General features: G+C 37.1%; 1 protein-coding gene and 1 pseudogene across 1 annotated transcript; one reads left to right on the forward strand and one right to left on the reverse strand.

Annotated features, from left to right (window-relative positions):
* Positions 1-1,638: 1,638 nt before the first annotated feature.
* On the forward strand, positions 1,639-4,813 carry LOC126587630 (KRR1 small subunit processome component-like; annotated as a pseudogene).
* Positions 4,814-5,723: 910 nt separating this feature from the next.
* On the reverse strand, positions 5,724-20,150 carry LOC126614060 (40S ribosomal protein S11-like). Its single transcript, XM_050281698.1, has 7 exons — positions 19,576-20,150; positions 19,426-19,466; positions 19,173-19,272; position 18,577; positions 12,281-12,425; positions 12,086-12,175; positions 5,724-5,814 (listed from the first exon to the last, which is right to left on the reverse strand). The coding sequence occupies exons 1-7, from the start codon at positions 19,585-19,587 to the stop codon at positions 5,724-5,726; spliced, it is 480 nt and encodes a 159-aa protein (XP_050137655.1). The 5' UTR covers positions 19,588-20,150.
* Positions 20,151-20,192: the final 42 nt, after the last annotated feature.

A 20,192-nucleotide genomic window follows, 5' to 3' on the forward strand; every position in this document is an offset into this window, starting at 1 on the left:
ACTACATAGTATTAAGATCAACCTGGATGATCTGGTAATCCTTCAGCTGATGGTGGAATAGGTTGTCTCACAACCAAATGTAAGGTGTGGCCATCTTCAACATCTAAACTGTGTTAAGGAAATATCAAATCCGTAAAATGAAAAGCTCGTGAGTATAATGGAAATGGGCCGATCAAACACACATAGAATCCTAAGTAACATAGAGGTGCCACAGGGTTTTCAAAACTAAAAAATTCTTCCACAATTCAAAAGACAAAAAGAATAGGATACGATAGGCGGAGAGAAGCTGATCATCCTTTAGAACTTTTCCTCGTCATATCAGTCGTTGTTCTGATAGCACACCGGTGACAAAAGCAATCTGTTCTTTCAAAGCATGAACTGGCATAAACATTAGTATAAGGGCATTCATTATAGTAAAAACGCCCCATCGCATCAAGAAAATTTATGACGAAAATCTACTGATCACCGTGGAGCCAAAAATAATCACAAGGCGACATGTGGATTTTTTGGTAAAAATGACAAAATCATTCATCCCCATCTTATATTCCCTACAAGGAAATTATTCCATAACCTTCAAAACATTCCATATAAATTGAGTTAATTGGCCAATTAATGGATTAATTACCTAATTAATCCATTAATTGCCAAATAAATCACCCATTACACTCAAAATTACCCAAAAGGCCGGCCACTCTCTCTCCCAAGAGGGCCGGCCATGCTCTATATATTGAACTCTATTTTCTCTAAAAAGCTAAGTCCACACTCTTGCAAAACTCCAAAAACTCTCTAAACAATTTTCTCTCTAAATTTTAACTTTGGCATCGGAGGTTCTTCGGCCAAAACCCTCTCATTCATCGTGGGCTCGTAAGGCTCTTGGCCTTGACTCTAAGGTATTAATTGTTTTGTAGGTGCAATTTTGTCCAAAATCAAGGACGAAGAAATTTGCATCAACAATCACCACAAACCAACATGTAACGGAACTATAAGAAAAGCAACAGCACTCATATCACAATTTCCTTTTCTCTTTTTTCTTTTCATTGGCAGCATCCATGACCCTTTTGACTTTGATCCACTCTCACTAGCCAGCACACATAAAACTTTGTTCGATTTTTGTTTGAATTTAACAACTTCGAATGAACAACTCAATTCCCATTCTGAGCAAACCCTATTTTTGTGGGAACGCTTTAGTTTGGAGAGAGTACAAGATAACCTTGTAAAACATCACGCCTCTCATCAGTGCAGATTGCTAATGGTTCTCGTTATCTCCGTTAGCCAAATAAGTGTGATCTTGATCCAGCTGCTTAGGGAACTGTTTGGATATAAGAAGGGCCATCGGATTGTGTTTAAGGAAACTGAGGGGTTCAGATTAGAAGTAAATCAAGAGAAATAAAATTAACCAAGAAAATGATGGTGTGTGCGATTCAGTTCCCTATAATCCCATCCATTCAATTATGTTCAACGGCTCAGATTTCCTAACTTTTGTCCCTGATCAATTGAGCGGCTGCGATCTTCGTGGATTTATTTTTTCGAGAGACAGAGTCTTGATCCACATGGCAAACCACCATATATACAATATTTCCTTCTATTCCTATTAAATTCCAAATTACTCTCTCTCATCTCATCTGTTCAAGAGCAACGATGGAGACCAAAGAGGGGAGAAGCTTCATTGATAAGGTAATAATCAAGTGGTACGAAGATCCAAAAGTCCTCCAGATGGTGAAGAAGAGGTTAGTTTGGCCGTCCGTTGAAGGGAAACGAAGCCGGATTTTCTAATATGCTCCGGTGCAAAGTTTTCGGTGTATGAGATACACTAGATCATACTAGAATTTTCAAAAACAAGGATATAAAAACCATCCTCATATCCAATTCAAATTTATATAAAAAATAAAACAATTTGATCGAGTTCTAAGTCTTTGCTATTTTTGTTTGTGCTTAGGGTTTCAACCGTGACAGCGATGATGGAGATCGACAGCATGAAGGACGTCACTGTTGGTCAGAAGAAAGTCAAGTGGTTCCAGAATCCAGAGATCCTCCAGATACCGAAGACAATGTTTGATCCTTAGCTGAACGAAGATGGCATGCCTGACGCCACCTCTTTCTTCAGCCGTTGCCCTAGAGGCTTTGGTAACATTTTTCTCTTCTTGTTAATATATACAACAACAACAATCGAGTCATATCACTATAAGAGTCGCTCCGTTTTGTGGCATGTCTTTCGGTAACTTCTTGTTAAGTGGAGCTGGTTGTATAGATCCTAAAACGCTAGTGTCCTCGGTTTTACGTCGTGTATTTCATTAATTTCTTGTTTGTAACTTGATATATAATATACTTTCCTCACTGTTATGAGACTTTGGCAGAAGAGAAGTTGCTGCGGCTCTACTATCAAGATGATCCAGACATCCGCCATATGACGAACAAGAGGTGGGGCCCTCAACTGGACGAAGATGGCAAGCCTGAAGGCCCCTCTCTACGCAGGATCTATCCAAAATGCTTTGGTACCTAATTATATCAGACTTAATTTTGTTTAGTTTCCATTACAAGAACTTATTCCTTTTTTTTTTTGCAAATTGTTAATTAATTATGAATATTTCTTTTCAGAAAAAAATTTGCTTCAAGCTTGGCCGACGTTGAAATCTACTTTAGAAGAATACGGCATTTTATGCATAATTGATCTGGTATATATATTTACGATAGAAATATTGAGTTTGTAAATTTTTATTAGATGACCAATGTTTGGAATATACTGGAAATACGAACCCCGTACACCAAATGGCACTGTCATAATACAACTAATTGAATTTTTTTTTTCAAACTTCCAATCGATTGGTATTATTGTATTAGTACACTTTGTTACCAAACTCTATTCCGAGCACACTCTCTAATGTGTAATTGACATATTAAATTAGTATATTTTCAATATTTGACAGGTTTTTTGTAACCTAGTATTCAGAACAACCAAGAAAACAGACCCAGATATTATTCCCAAGGCCAGGGATATTGTTGACCTTTTATCAGAGAGTATTCCTATACCTCTGGTAATATATTTTGATTTTTTTTATTTGAAAAAAAAATATATTTATTGTTTCATGCAACTCCTTTTATATCTTTATCTCCGATAAAAAAATTTAAATTTCAGCACACAATATTTTGATTTCAGGCAATGAAAGTCCTGGGTGAAATTCAGTATGAAATGATCAGGATTGGGCATATAAGTGATGGTCTTCACATAAAATTTGGGATCACGCGGGTGGGTATTGCTTATCTCTCTTCTTTCATTTTTAATTTTTAGAGCGAGTAAATTGTTATTGGACGGAATCTACCGACCGGAGGTTAATTAACTAATTCAAATAAGTTTAAGTCCTTAATTTTTCAAAAAAAAAATAAAAATCATGGGGGGAGGAGGGGGTTGTCATTCTCAACTAGGATATGTTAGTTTAGGGGATCAAACGTCCATTTACCTTTTTGGGAGCTTAGTGTTAGTTATTCATGGAAAGTTATGAATAACTTTTGTCTTATGGTTGGATGAGGCTTTAAAGTTTTATGTAGTTTAGGTTAGATGTATTACGGATGCACCACATAAGTTGAATAGAGACTTAAAAATGACCAAATGCAATACATTGGAGAGAATTTTAAATGACTATGTTAACCCCAAAGTCCTTTGCTTAGTGTCGTATACTGTTTAAATTGTAGCATTTTATTGTTCGAGTAGTTCATAGTAATGTTTGTGTAGTGCACTTATAATTACCGTTGAGTCTTATTGGTATTTTGAAAGTCCCACATTCTAAATATAGGGTTATCGCTTATTCATGAATGTTGCACACTTTTGATAATTTTTTATCATTAATTTTCTTCAATTCATTAAATACGACAGTCAAGAATTAAAAAAATGTGTGAAAAGTAATATAAATGCGAAAATAATAATAATGTTGATGAAATTCAAGTTTCTGAGAATTGGTTAGTTGGGGTTATTGAAACAAAGATGTAACGGTGAAATTGTGTGCGTGCAGGACCAATATGTCGAACGACGGAAGCTTCTCATGGGTCCCTCAGGCTTAAAGGTGCATAGATTATTTTTAATCCCGTTTTACTCATCTTTTGTTAAGAAAATTTATGTCTACACAACCTTAAATCTTATTTGGAAGTGCTTTTAATATGGCTGTAAATGTTCTTAGGGAAAAGTTTTTGTGAACAAATCTTTAGTAAAAATGCAAGTGAAAGTGCTTACAAAAATATTTTCTCTAAAAGTGCTTTTAATCGATTTTAAACACTTCCAAACAAGTTCAGAATTGTTCATGTTTGTTGTATATATCTCTAAACTTTCCTAATACAATTGTAGGCAATTGCAGCACAGCTAGACTGCCATATTTTCTTCCGCGTAGTGTTACCATTCCCCTTTTGTGATTAAATGGTTTATTAATTGTACGTTTGTTTGTTAGGTTTTTCACGTCCATGTGAGCAAACAGAGATTTTTCAATACGCTTGGAACACGATTTGTTATAAAAGTGTTGTATACAAGTAGTTGGATGTTTTAAAAAAATTCTAACCACTTGTGTTAATGACACCTTATACACGAGCCTTATTTCCGAAGCACTAAAAAATTTCTCGTAAGTGGGGAATGATGAAATTAATAAATTTTATTTTGCTCGTAAATGGACAGGAAGATTATATCAGTGCTTTAGGTCCATTGCGTTGGTTGAAATTAGTAAAGAAAATTGCGGGAGACTGCATTCTTCACAAAGTGCGTCCGACTTGCATTATCAACACGATGAAACGGGACGCTCGAGTGATGCGGAGTTTTAAGCATTTGCATTTATGAAGGATTTCATATATACATCATTGTGAAACCCTAATACCAATTCACATGAAGAATATTAGGGTTCCAACTTAAGCATTTGTGTTTATGTTTTTAGTTTTGCTACATTGTTAGTAGTATCAATTTCCTTTAAGAAAACTTCATTCCGGAGCACGTCAACCACAATAAAAAACTTGTCCGACTGGCGAGAAAGTTTGCTTGAATACAAACTTTCCCAATCTCTTATATTTCGTATTTGTTTTGTTGTGGGATATTTGATAAGTATTTAATAACGTCACTTCATTTTTGTTACTTCATTTTCATATAGCCTGCCATATATTTATGTGATTATATTTATATGAGGATTGCAAACTGAGTCAAACTAATATCCAATTAGTTTGTGATTATCATTTGGCATACATAAAGACAATATTTGAAGTCCTTTAAAGAACAAGGCATAGAAAAGAAACTAACATGAATTTTAACCCTATTCATGGTATAGTAATCTGATTAAAACACTCAACTCACTTGTGGTGCAAGTTTACATTCTAATGATAAAATTATTCAATCTTTTGCTTGGTTTTAACCAATATTGGCATGCCTAACGTAAAAATAACTCATTTAAAAGAGTCGGATGCCTGCCTAAGGTGTTCAAAGGCATTTTAAAATGGCAAGAGTTACAAATACTCGTAGGGCGAATTGTGTGAGCTAACATAGTTTTGGCACACCCGGAGATTCTTTGTGTTACATACCAAAATAGAAACACTATAATTCAAACATGATAAAAAAAATGTTCCTATTTCAATACCACGAGAGTCGTCGAAAGAACAAAATTTAACCAGTGCATAAGAAACTGAAAGGGTAGAGGGGAAGCTACTATGTCTCCTCAATGCCTACAACGCCGGCCTACCATGAAACTCAAGAATTCCTAAATTCAAATTCCAGCAAAAGCCTTCCTGCCAGTGCCGGAAGATCCAGCAGGAGTCACCTTCAAGACGTTGAACCTCTTAGTCTTGGACAGTGGCCTGAACATTGGCAAAGTACCCCAAAAAAATGAACAAAATGAGCACTAGCGCATGCCAAATTACATACATAAACATGTAGTTAAAAACGAGCTAAGGTAAATCACCTACACTGGCCGATGGTAACATGATCTCCTTCCTTCACATGGAAGCATGGAGATACGTGTGCCGGGATGTTGGAATGTCTCTTTTCATATCTTAAGTAAGCGACAAGAAAGAAAAAGATTTCAGAAGAGCAAAGAGGATGGAACTTGTTAATTCTCCAAAATGACAGCCGATACAATAGAAAATGACAAAAAATAAATGCGAACGTTGTACCTCTGATATTTCTTGATATAATGTAGATAAGTCCTTCGAACGATGATTGTTTTGTTCATCTTAGCACTATGGCAAGTGCCAGCCAAGATGGGGCCCCGATAGAAACATTTCCAGTGAAAGGGCATTTCTTATCAATGTAAGTCCCTGTAAGATGCAAAAAGCACATGTAGCCATCGTATCAGCAAATACAACACTGCACGTACCCAATACTGAGACAAGAAATAAACAGTACAAATCGCCTCAATTTGGAGTAGATCAACGAACCGAACATTGGAAATCCCAAAAAACATAAGCATTTTAAGTGATTGATTTGAAATTCGAGTTATTTCACGGACTAACACTCATATATTGCGCCTCTCATCGGTCCGGATTGCTAATGGTTCTCTTTATCTCCGTTAGCCAATTAAGTGATATCTTGATCCAGCTACTTAGGGAACTGTTTGGATATAAGAAGGGCCATCGGATTGTGTTTAGGGAAACTGAGGGGTTCAGATTAGAAGTAGATCAAGAAAAATAAAATTAACCATGAAAATGATGGTGTGTTCTCATAGGAAAGATAGAGTTGCTGTAATTCTTTGCAACTCAAATACAATGCAAATGGAAAAGTAAAATACAATGCAAATGGAAAAGTTACAGAAATACAATGCATCTATACTAACTCAAATACAATGCAAATGGAAAAGTTACAGAAATCGAATCGACTCGATCAAGAAGGGCCAATCTCTAGTACAAAAATGTATACGAAAAAAAAACCAACTTTGATACAATACATACAGGACTCTCAGAAATATCGAATTGACTCGAAATTCGACATACATGGTGAAAATAACTGCATAATTACATCCAATATGTATAAAAATATCAATCCTTCAATTGAGCATTATAATTTGACACCAAAATCAAAGGCACGAACTGCAATTCAGTGAAGGGTCAAATTGAACACAATCTTCAAAAACTCAACTTAGATTCTGATATTCACAGTCAAGTCAACACAAATCCCCACCCAAGGTTCTTCACCAACCGGCATTTCTTTTAAACTTCACAGTCAAATCAACTTACTAATTGACGTGGGAATGACACCGATAAGATTATTACTGTAAATGAAAATCTCTTCAAGTGAAGCTAAATTCCCTATCTCCTCAGGCATTTCACCAAACACATAATCTAAGGTTGGTCATTTTGCAGAAAGTGGTCAACATTTCTCCATGAAACCTATTTGTGCACAAGTCGAGAATCTCGAGATAATGACAATTTGCCAAACCCTTAGGGAAAGGACCAGAGAAGAAGTTCTTGGACACATTGAATTCAGTTAAGTAAGGAAGATTACAAATGCTTGGAGACAAAGTGCCAGACAAATTAAGTCCATTGCGATTTATTGAGATTTACAAATGCTTGGACAACGAGTTCTGTGCGTGGTGGGGGCCATAGCTCACGGTGGGATGAATACAAGCATGACAGAGATCTCATACTTCACTGACCAGACAAGAAAAGGTATAAACCCTCGCACTCTCAATATTTTGCTGCCATTTTCGCTCCATCTATGTATTCCAGCCCCAATTTCAAACGCGTGTTTTTTCTCTGCTAGGAGACCCGGAACAGCAACCCAGATGCCAAGGCCTTGGCCGGGTTCGAGCAAAAGATGACCCGGACCAGATGTAATTCATGTGAAATGTTTTTATTTTTTTTAAAATAAATTTTCTAATTTTTTAAGTAAGTATAGTATTGAGCATGATTACAAAGTAGTGCCAATCAGTTGAAAAGGTTGTCGGACCTGTCAGAACCAAGGCACAAATTGTGCCTTGCCATATTAACACAACACCCATGTTATGCCCAATGACCAAAAGGCACGGCCATATATGCATAAATAATATTTTGGTTCTGCACTGTTGCTATTATTATAGAACACATATATTAGTGTCATTAAGTCTCATACGGCACAAATAATTCTGTATGGTGGCCATTTTTCTTGTAGTGAAATTGCTCAAAAAAAAACAAAAAAAAATGCAGGTCTGTTAAACATGTGAGATTATTTAACAAGTTCTTTTCTTAACTTCATTCATCAGAATTCGGAACTCATTAACAAGTTTTCAAATTTCAGAACATTCATTTCTAGCTATACGGAGGAGTAATGATTTGTGAACCAATGTGTATCAGGTTATATACAAGCTAGTAGGTGCTCGCTACCCATTGCTGCATTCTAGCTAATAGTGAAGGTATGATCATCTTCTTACACAGTGTTTGATCCTGCAGACTGGTCAAGTAGAGGAAGCAGCTTTATATTCTGATGAGGACCGTCCCCAACAATTCTGTGCCAATAGAAGGGTTTTTCTTCGTGCATCAGATGTCCATTGTACATCAAGGAATACCCCTGTGGCAGAGGCTCGTGCTGGACCTTCTGTATCAGCAAGTTCCTCAGCATCCTTACATCATCTGTTACTTGCACAGGCACTTCAATTATCTGATTTGTCCCTGCAAACTCCACCTTCATTGTAGTCAATTCTGCAGAACTTGGAACCACATGTAAAATATCTTCTTCACGAATATTGTAGGAACTGAGGGACCTGTTTACATTACTGAGTTGGAACAACAATCCAGTGCTTTTCTGTTCATGGAACAGGTTCCAGAAGATACGTGCTGGAACGTTGAAATCCAAATGGTGTTCTGAAACTATACTCTTCAACACTTCCACGGTAGCTCCCGGGTGCACTTGCACCAGAACTTTGCTGTCACACCCACGCTGAGCCACCCAAACGTTTAGGTTGGCATTTATGTTGTAGGGCATTGCAGGAGACTGCTCCTGTGTAAGAACCTGTACGGCTTCCCCCTCTAGTCGAACGCCGTTCCACGAATATGACTGGCTATCGTCCATGACTGATTTGTTGTGGGCAAACAAATAGAAATTTGGAATTTCATTTGCAGGAAACAGTGATGGTAGCATTTGTCTCAATCCCTCGACTTTGTCCAGTCTATCTACTACCACCTCCATGGAATTTCCTCCTGCATTCAGCATTACATTTAGCCTCAGCGTACGTGCAGCGGTAGCCTTCCTAGACTTCCGTGCATTTGGAAGCACTTCACTAGGCTCCCTAGACTTCCGTGCTTTTGGAAGCAGAGCTGACGAAGTCGTGCTGGCTATCACTTCTGCAGCTGAAGTTGTGACGGTTGGCAGTGCAACTGTGTCTGTCACTTCTGGCACTGCAACTGTGGCTGTTGGCACTGTAGCTGTGGCTGTGTCTGTCACTTGTACAGCTGCAGCTGTGGCTGTTGCCAATGTCGCATCTGCAGTTGAAGGTGCAACGGGTTCTGGTGAGTCTGGACATGTAAGCTCGATTCTTATGGGTGAAGGCGATACAAGTGACTCAACGACTTCTCTCTCATCGTCCGCAAGGATGCAAGAGTCGAGCAACAGGACTTGCCTAGCAATGGGCAGGCCTAGCATTTCCTGTATCTTTTTCTTCAGGATACCCACTGTGGCTTGAGTGGGCAATGCTACAGTACGCTGTTGACTTATTCCTCCGATCACACCGAAGACGATAACCCTAATTATAAAGAGAGAGAGAGAGAGAGAAAGATTACAAGAAAACCCATGTGATTTGTGGTTCGCAAGAAAGAAAGAGAAAGACATTGAATAAATATGTAAAGAAAACCAAGAAACATCAAAGAATCAATCAAGATTCATATACACATAAAATTGTACTTACTCTATCGTCTCATTTTTACCCTCGGGATTTGATGCTTCTTCGTTAAATGGATCATAGTCATAATTGAGCCAGGAATCCACCCTAAATTCGAGAAAACAATGGCCAGAAGAAGAAACCCATAAGCAGGAAGCATAAGTACAAAACAGCGAGAGTAATTAAAAAGACAAACAGTGAAAGTAATTAAAAAGACAGTAAATATTAAAGCATTGGCTCGTACTGTTTGATTTCTTCATTTAAATTTGTCATATTACCAAGAGACCTGAAAAGAAAGCAAAGCAATCAAGCATGCATGCGAAAAAGTTGAAGAAAAGAAAGCATGCATGCATGCAAAAAGTTAGAAAGATGTAGGAATGAAAAGGATTAGTTGCATACCTGGGAAATCTAAGCGAAAAAGTTGAAGAAAGAAAGCATGCATGCAAAAAGTTGAAAAGATCTAGGAAATGGAAAAACATTAATGGCGTACCTGGGAAATCTCAGGGCCGGGCAAGCAGAAAGCAAGATAAAACAGAGTCTTGGTAAAATTTCTTCGTTTTAGTACTCCTCTCCGTCCGGTTTTCCTGCTAGCCTTCTTGTTGCTGTTATAAAATAGAAAGTTTCAAACAAAGTTTGATCAATTTATTTGTTATAATCATTTTATACATTTTTTTTCTTGTCACCCTTCATTACAAACGAAATTACAACTCTGTGACTAAGGAAATGGAAAGGAGGATTAGGATTGTTCTTGCTGACGTCAGCCACGAGGTAATTTTTTATTTTTTATTTTTTTGCGCCAAACGTGTACACTTTACGCCACATGAGAGGGAGAGTGACTGATAATAATCGACGGACAGGTCCTGTCACGATGGTCAGCTGTAATTCCAAATACTAGTCCAATTTAGATGCCGACGATGATTTGGCTTTTAAAGATGAGAAGGACGATTTGAGAGTGAATCCGCCATTAATTAATTACTCTTGTTACTGTTCTCCAATAAGCTCTTTCGGGTTCAGGTTTGAATGAAAAAAAAAATCCACATGGCAAGTTTTTTATTATCCAATTCTAACACTTAATTTAATCCATCGACCCTCATTTTTTTGTAAATAAAATTAAAAAAGGTAAAAAAAATCCTTTTTTTTTTCAAAAATGTCCAACGGCTAGTTTTCTCCTCCAATTTTTCTCATCCTCACACCAAAATTCTATATGATCTTTCCCTAGATATGCATCAACCTATTAAAATATTATAAGATATCAATGGTGCGAGTTATAACACTACTTGAAATATACATAAATATATCAAAGTTTGTATTTAACCCTCTAAACGAAGTAAAACGCCTAAATTCATCTTTTATTCGGGCTCAAGCATCGAACGATACTATTTATTGAAAATCAAGGTTCTAAAAAGCGTTAGGCGCTAGTCCGGCGTTGGGGAGGAGCCTTTTAAAGTTTAATTAACTCTATTATTCAACACAGAAATAAATGGACACACGGCACAATTATATATAGCCTAGTTAATAAAATCTCATCCATTGAATATTTTTTAATAATTGAATTACAAAAAATAGTGAAAAAATAAAAGGCTTTATAGCCAAAAAGGTCTGAGATTGGCATAATTCCTCACTTTGGTCCATGATATTTGAAATCGATAGAAGTGGTTCTTCAGTTTGTCCACTATCAATCATTATAATCTTTACGTGAAATTTTTTGTTAAATAAGGACCAAAATGACAAAAAAATACCTTCAATTTAATAAGCAATTGGCCAAAATGATTTGACAACAAAATTGAGGGTATTTTTGTCATTTTATCCTTATTTAATGAAGATTTTTTAGGGAATGACAATTTCTAGTGATTTCAAATCTCAAAACCCAAAATAAAGAGTTATGCCCATTTTAGAGAAGATTTTCGCTAAAAGGCCAAAATAACATAAAATAACCCAGCAAGCATCCCCCTCCCCCTTCCAGGACGGGCAGCCCGTCTTTGATTCCCCACCACCAAGTTGCATGGATGAATGCCTACAGCGGAAGAAATTGAAAGGGTACAGGGGAAGCTACTTTGTCTCCTCAATGCCTACAGCGCCGGCCTACCATGAAACTCAAGAATTCCAAATTCAAATTCCAGCGAAAGCCTTCTTGCCAGTGCCGGAAGATCCAGCAGGAGACTTAGTCTTGGACAGCGGACTGAACATTGGCAGAGTACAAAAGAAAATAAACAAAATGAGCACTAGCGCATGCCAAATTACATATATAAACATGTAGTTAGAAACGAGCGGAGGTAAATCACCTGCACTGGCCGATGGTAACATGATCTCCTTCCTTCACACGGAAGCATGGAGATGCGTGAGCCGGGATGTTGGAATGTCTCTTTTCATATCTTAAGTAAGTGGCATGAAAGAAAAAGATTTCAGAAGAGCAAAGAGGATGGTACTTGTCAATTCTCACAATAGAAAGTGAAAAAAAATGATCGTGAACGTCATACCTCTGATATTTCTTTATATAATGTAGATAATTCCTTCGAACGATGATTGTTTTATTCATCTTAGCACTCTGGCAAGTGCCAGCCAAGATGCGGCCCCTGATAGAAACGTTTCCAGTGAAAGAGCATTTCTTATCAATGTAGGTCCCTGTAAGATACAGTAAGCACAGGAAGCCATCGTATCAGCCAATACAACACTGCACGTGCCCAATACTGAGACAAGAAATGAAGAGTACAACCATGCTCAATTTGGAGTAGAACTATGAACCGAACTTTAGAAATCCCAAAAAACATAAGCATATCAAGTGATTGATTTGAAATTCGAGTTATTTCACGGAACAACACTCATATATCAAGATCATAATGGTACCTAAACTTTCTATTATAACTTAGAAGTCAACCCGCCACAATAGTCTTTGTCTGCTTAATTCTTCTAATTCAAAGGTAGTTGTGTATACGCTAATCAACCACATTGTTGCATACCCTGAAGACTTCAAAAATGCAAATCATCTATAAAATGGGCAATGCTAATGCAACATTACACAGACACCGTGTTCTAATCAATCCGGTTACAACTAATCAATCATACTAAAACGCTTTAAATTCATTCATTGCATAACTTGAAATACTATACATATACAAGATAGTAAGATACAAAAGTAGAAGGAAGATCGAGAGAGATGAGGGTGGGAAGGGGTGTAAGTTCTAATGAGAGCTGAACACTTGTATCATCTTTAGTTTGGAGACGTGAGGATATAAGAGATTGGAATTAACTAAGGTTGTAAGTTGATAAGGATTTTGTATAATTGGAGTTTCAACTAAAACAGTCACGATAGTGTTATAACACTTATAATGGATGTGAATGATAGGTTTTCTCGGTGATAAGGTTAGAATGATTAGGATTGTATAATGGGAAGAGTCCTAATCAATGATCATCGTATACAGATTAAAACAAGGGGTCCCTGCGCTCACTCAAACACACGCAAACGTAAAGAATACTCAGATCCCATTCATTGAGCGATTGCATCTAGTTGAGGAGAGCGGCAGAAGATTCCTAGTTCCCAAGAGATGTCTTCTTCAGGTAAGTGGTTACTTATGGTACTGTGATTAATCTATTCCACTGATTTTATTTACAATCATCTTACATTTGGTATCAGAGCTTTCACATACCAATTAACCCTAAGAAGAAAGCATCAAGAATTCTTTTGTGTTGCAGATTAAAGAACTGATATATATTATACAGAGAAGGATGTCTATGAACACATGACAACTAAAGCTGTCTGTGTTGACGAAAGTGTTATCAATACCAATATATATACATCAGTAATGGCACTAGGATTTGAAACATAGACACTGATCATCTAAAGAAGTTCAGTTGTTTATGTCTTGGATTCGAAGTGGCATAACACTTCATATATCAACGTGTGAATCAAGTCAGTTTATAAATCATAAAGGTTTCTATTCATGACTACAGAAAACTCATACATTGGATATGAAGGTGGTATGATTAAGAGAATTACTCGCATACTTCTCAATATAAAATTGTTGAGTCTGTGAAATAAAGATGGGGATTAAAGATTAATACTTTCATTATATATGAATACAGCCATGAACCCAAGTTCCATGAACCTCAACACAGTTGAACATCTCACCGGTGTCAACTATAAGAAGTGGAAACAAGATTTGGAGATACTTTTGGGTGTCATAGATATGGATTTAGAGCTGAGAACGGAAGAACCACCAATGCCAAATGAAGGATGCACTTCGAGCCAAAGATCCAAGCATGAAAAATGGGAGAAATCAAACAGAATATGCCTCATGATAATCAAGAGGGCCATGACTGATGTAGTTCGTGGAGGCTTCCGAGATGCAACTAATGCAAAGGAGTTCATGAAATCGATCGAAGAGAAGAACAAAGAATCTGAAAAGACAAAAACTGGGAACTTGATGAACTCACTGACAACCATCAAATACGATGGTGAAAGGAGTGTCCGTGAATACATTCTCAAGGTTATCGACATTGCTGGGAAGCTTAGAACACTCGACGTACCCATTTCTGAAACATTTTTGGTCCATGTCATCATGAATTCCTTGCCTAGTTCTTATACTCAGTTGAAAGTATCCTATAATGCACTGCAAGCAAAGTGGGATGTCAATGAATTAATATCTATATGTGTGGGTGAGGAAGTGAGGATTAAGAAGGAAAAGGCTGAAAAGGAGAAGGGTGAGTCGGTGAATTTTGTTCAAGGTTATGCAAAGAATGCCAATAACTATAACTCAGATACTACCAAAAGGAATTCTGCCAAAAACATTCCTCCCTCTAAAAGGACCTTCAAAGTTAATAACTCATCAGTTTTTAAGTGTTATTTTTGCAAAAAGACAGGCCATATGAAGAGAAATTATCCTAAATACAAGTCATGGCTTGCCAAACAAGAGGCAAATAAAGGTAAAAATAAATTTTCAAATGTTTTTGCTTGTTTTAAGTCCAATTTGATTGATACACCTAGCAATGCTTGGTGGCTTGATTCCGGCTCTTCTATTCATGTTACAAATTCATTGCAGGACTTCATAACAAAGAGAACACCAAATAAGGATGAAGTCAAGGTTTCAGTTGGCAATGGAAGAAGAGTTGAAGTCAAGGCACTAGGAACTGTTAGATTAAAATTAGATTTTGGTTTTTGCTTAGAGCTAGAAAACGTGGTCTATGTACCTTCCATGAGAAGGAAATTGGTTTCCGTTTATTGGGATTTTATTTTACTTTAAATAATATTGGCTTCAATGTTTTTTATAAATCTTCTCATATCGGCACTGGTTTTCTATGTGACGGTATGTTTAAATTCAAAACCAATTTGATTGAAAGTGTCTTTAATGTTGAAAAGGAAGTCAAAAATTCGACAAATTCTTCAAATCTTTGGCATAGGAGACTCGGCCACATATCAAAACAAAGAATGGAACTTTTGGTTAAAAGTGACATCTTGCCTCCATTGAATTTCAATGATTTTGATTTTTGCATTGAATGTGTTAAGGGAAAAATGGTTAATAAACGTAAAGAGGGTTCAACTAGGAGTAAGCAGCTCCTAGAAATAATCCATACAGACATATGTGGTCCATTCCCTACACAAACAATCGAAGGAAATAAATATTTTCACTTTCATTGACGATTATTCTAGATATTGCTACATATATTTGATCCCAGAAAAATCAAAAGCCTTGGAAGTGTTTAAAATTTATAAAACTGAAGTTGAAAACCATTTGGAAAAGAAAATTAAAATCGTAAGGTCTAATAGAGGTGGAGAATATTATGGCAGATATACACAAAATGGTAGGCATCCAGGACCATTTGCCTTGTTTTTACAAGACAATGGAATAGTGGCTCAATACACCACCCCAGGCACACCCGAGCAGAATGGGGTTGCAGAGAGAAGGAATAGAACCCTAATGGATATGGTAAGAAGCATGATTTGTAGGGTTCACTTGCCTAAATATTTATGGGGAGACGCAGTAAAACTACAAATTATTTGTTGAATAGAGTTCCTTCAAAAGCAGTAGAAAACACTCCATCTGAATTATGGACTGGAAGAAGACCGAGCTTGAATCATTTACACATCTGGGGATGTAAAGCAGAAGCCAAAATTTACAACCCCAGTAGTGTTAAACTTGATCCCAAGACAATTAGTTGTTACTTCATTGGTTATGCCGAGAGATCAAAAGGGTTTAGATTCTACTGTTCTAGCAATCAAGGTCCGAAAATTGTTGAGACACGGAAAGCAATATTTATGGAGTATAATCTGGACGATGATTTTGGGACAAATGATAATGATTTTGTGTTTGAAGAGGAAATAGACATTGACACTACTATAGAACATGCAAAGACTTCTTATCTCGAGGCACCAACAATGGCAAGTGAGTTTTCAAATCACATGCATAATGACACGGATGCAAGTGAATTTTCAAACCACATGCATAATGACATGGATGCAATTGAATTTCCAATGCACATGCATGATGACACAAATGAAGTTGAAGGGAACATGAATTCTGAGCAAGGAAATAATGTGGGAGCCATACCACCGATTGATAATACCAATGATGTCAATGAGCCTATGGACACCGAAGCATTAAACATGCAAACACAACAAGGGCAAGAGGGTGGCATAGTTGAAAATCAACCAATGGCTCTAAGGAAATCAACTAGGGTAAGGAAATCAACCGCCTTAGAAGATTTTGTGTACATGACTGAAGCAGCAACCAACGACATTGATTTGTCAGAATTCGATGATCCCAAAACTTTTAAAGAAGCAGTCTTAAATATAAATGCTACCAAATGGATAGAAGCAATGGAAAATGAACTGAGATCAATGAAAAATAACGAAGTCTGGGAGCTTGTGGAGAAAACAGAAAACATGAAGCCAATAGGTTGCAAATGGTTATTCAAGACTAAAAGAGATTCGAAGGGAAACGTAGAGAGGCAAAAAGCGAGACTTGTAGCAAAAGGGTTTACTCAGAGAGAGGGAATGGATTATAAAGAGACCTTCAGTCCTGTTTCAACAAAAGATGAATTTAGAGTTATTATGGCTATCGTTGCACATTTTGATGTAATCTTGCACCAAATGGACGTCAAGACAGCGTTCTTAAATAGTGACTTGGAAGAATGCATCTACATGAAGCAACCAGAGGGATTCATAGAAGAAGGGAATGAAAATTCAGTTTGTAGATTGAAAAAGTCAATCTATGGGTTAAAACAAGCATCGAGACAATGGTATCTCAAGTTTCATAGAGTTGTTAAAGTGAATGGCTTTGTTGAGAATTCTTCTGATAACTGCATATACTTGAGGATCAGTGGGAGTAGCTTCATAATATTGGTTCTTTATATGGATGACATACTACTTGCAACGAACACAACTAGCTTATTGGATGAAACCAAGAAATTGCTGCAAGAAAACTTTGAAATGAAAGACCTTGGAGAAGCTTCATATGTTCTCGGTATTAAAATTAAAAGAGATAGGAAGAATGGAATGCTGGGGTTATCGCAAAAGGGTTACATTGACAAGGTTTTAAAAAGATTCAACATGGCTTCTTGTGGCACTGCTGAAATGCCAATTTCAAAGGGTGACAAATTAAGCAAAGAACAATGTCCCAAGAATGAGTTGGAAAGAAGAAACATGGAAGGCAAACCATATGCCTCTCTTGTTGGAAGCTTAATGTATGCACAAGTGTGCACAAGACCTGATCTTGCTTTCACAATCAGTGTTCTTGGGAGGTTTCAATCAGACGCAGGAGAGACTCACTAGAATGCAGCCAAGAGGGTATTGAGGTATCTTCAAAGAACCAAGGAACATATGCTTATTTACAGGGAAACTGGTGAGCTTGTTTTAGAAGGGTATAGTGATTCAAATTTTGCTGAATGTCCAGATGACCTTAAGTCTACTTCGGGTTATATTTTCACTATGGCAGGTGGTGCAGTTTCGTGGAGAAGTGTGAAGCAGGCAACAGTGGCAGCCTCTACCATGGTGGCTGAATATCTCTCATGTTGTGAAACTTTCAATCAAGCTATTTTGTTGAAAATTTTCATTGGAGGACTTAGTGTTGTGGATTCTATTTCGAGACCAATTCAAATTTATTATGATAATAATGCAGCTATTTTCTTCAGCAAGAACAACAAAAGATCATCTGCAACGAGGAATTTAGATATCAAATATTTGATTGCTCGAGAGAAAGTGATGGCAGGTTTGGTGAAGATTGATTACTTAGAGACCAGTTCTATGATTGCAGATCCTTTAAACAAAGCACTTCCAATTGTGGTTTTCAAGAAGCATGTTGCAAAGATGGGTCTGTTAGCTAGTTTTGATGATGTTAATTAGTGGGAGCAAGTAAATCTTCGAACGTGTTTTGTTATCAGTCACTAGTTCACATGACTGGTATTTTTGAATAAGTATTAATAAAGTTTTCTTCATTGATAGGGTTTCCCCACTACTGAAGTCTTAAAGTTGTGAGGTTGTTTCAAAGTTTTCCCTCTAGATGCACAGCTTTAGTTATGACAGTATGTGTATATTTTATTATGCATAAGGGTTTTGACAATGTTATGATTGTCAGTAGGGCAAACAACCAAAGGGTTTCAATATGAAACTTTAAGATGAATTGATCTATCGATTCTTAAGGGGACCAAGTGAAGGATGTGAGAAACTATACATCTACAGACACATTTTACACAAATTTTTGCATCTTGTGGGAGTTCAATGTGTTAGTTAGATTTGTGAAAGTAATTATGGGGATATTGTTCGACGAAATGAACATGTTACCCTTTAGTTCTTCATGAATACTAATTGATGACCTGAACTTGTATTCGTGATTCAAGTTGGTGCTGATCTCGTGGCCATTTAAGAATAGCTTCACATAACGCCAGCTACTATTGAATCAAGTGTTAGCTCTAGTGGGAGAATGTAAGTTCTAATGAGAGATGAACACTTGTATCATCTTTAGTTTGGAGACGTGAGGATAGAAGAGATTGGAATTAACTAACGTTGTAAGCTGATAAGGATTTTGTGTAATTGGAGTTTCAGCTAAAACAGTCACGATAGTGTTAAAACACTTATAATGGATGTGAATGATAGGTTTTCTCGGTGATAAGGTTAGAATGATTAGGATTGCATAATGGGAAGAGTCATAATCAATGATCATCGTATACAGTTTAAAACAAGGGGTCCTTGCGCTCACTCAAACACACGCAAACGTAAAGAATACTCAGATCCCATTCATTGAGCGATTGCATCCAGTTGAGGAGAGCTGCAGAAGATTCCTAGTTCCCAAGAGATGTCTTCTTCAGGTAAGTGGTTACTTATGGTACTGTGATTAATCTATTCCGCTGATTTTATTTACAATCATCTTACAAGGGGACCTTCAATGGCATCCCTGGGGTCTTGAAACCGAGCCCAACGCTCTTCCAGAACCGGTTGCCGCCCTTTCCGGGTCTCTTTCCCTTCCCCGATTTCTTCGAGCTGGTTAATAAATTCGATTACAGTAGAACAAAAAATATAAATATAAATATAAATAAAACCCAAATGCAAATGCATAATTAAGCAAAACAAATTTAAAACAAACAAATCTTAATCCCAACAAGAAAATTGAAATTTATTTGATTAACCGGTTACCTGATGAACACTTTGGGCTGCTTCAGAAACGCCTTCTCAGTCTGCAACCAAAAATGTCAAAAATATCAAATAGAACGACTGCTTGAAAGATATAAACGACGACATTTTGGACACAGTAACAACTAGCAGGTATAGAAGAAAAGAACCTACCTGTACTGCCATGATTGATAGCTCGAGAGGAGTCCAGGTGTTAGCAGAGGAGGCGATTCAACGTTTCACAAAACCCTACCCCTCTTACGTTGGCGCTCCGCACGCGTGTTTGTATTAGCATGTATCTTTTAAAGAAGGCGCGAATTGAGTGAGTTCGGGCCGACTCCCACTCTGCCAGCCTTTGTTTCCGTTTCTTTTTTTTCGATGAGAGAATTTCAAGTTTATTTTTATTACGAGCATATTACTACTCTAAGCTACATTTACCAGTTACTTGTTTGAAAAAAATATATTCACTAGATTAATTTACTACTTGTGGGAGATTTTGTCAAATATCGTAGTGCCGTTCATGCATACAATTAATTGTATGTTCACGACAGATGATAAGTGCAACCAAGTAGCCCGGTGTAAAGTTCTTATCCGTTAGCCCATCAGGTTGGACAAAGATCCTCTCTGAATCTCACTATCCAGAGTCCAAGGACCAGACAATCCGAACCATTCAAATTAAATTTGACAGTCCTCAAAAACTCATTCCATCGGCTCGGCTCATAGAAATCAAGTACTTCGATCTCTCTGGCACACAAACCAAGGGTCCATATTTCGTGGTCCTTAGCCTACGA

This window comes from Malus sylvestris, chromosome 2 (genome assembly GCF_916048215.2).
Source record: "Malus sylvestris chromosome 2, drMalSylv7.2, whole genome shotgun sequence".
Classification (NCBI taxonomy): domain Eukaryota; kingdom Viridiplantae; phylum Streptophyta; class Magnoliopsida; order Rosales; family Rosaceae; genus Malus; species Malus sylvestris.

What these genes read in the sequence shown, in the direction of transcription:
- LOC126614060 (XM_050281698.1), bottom strand. An exon ending in TATATAAAGAAATATCAGAG is followed by an intron (nt 12,176 to 12,280) that starts GTATGACGTTCA and finishes CACTTACTTAAG; the next exon opens with ATATGAAAAGAGACATTCCA. An exon ending in GTTACCATCGGCCAGTGCAG is followed by an intron (nt 5,815 to 12,085) that starts GTGATTTACCTC and finishes GCCAATGTTCAG; the next exon opens with GCCACTGTCCAAGACTAAGA.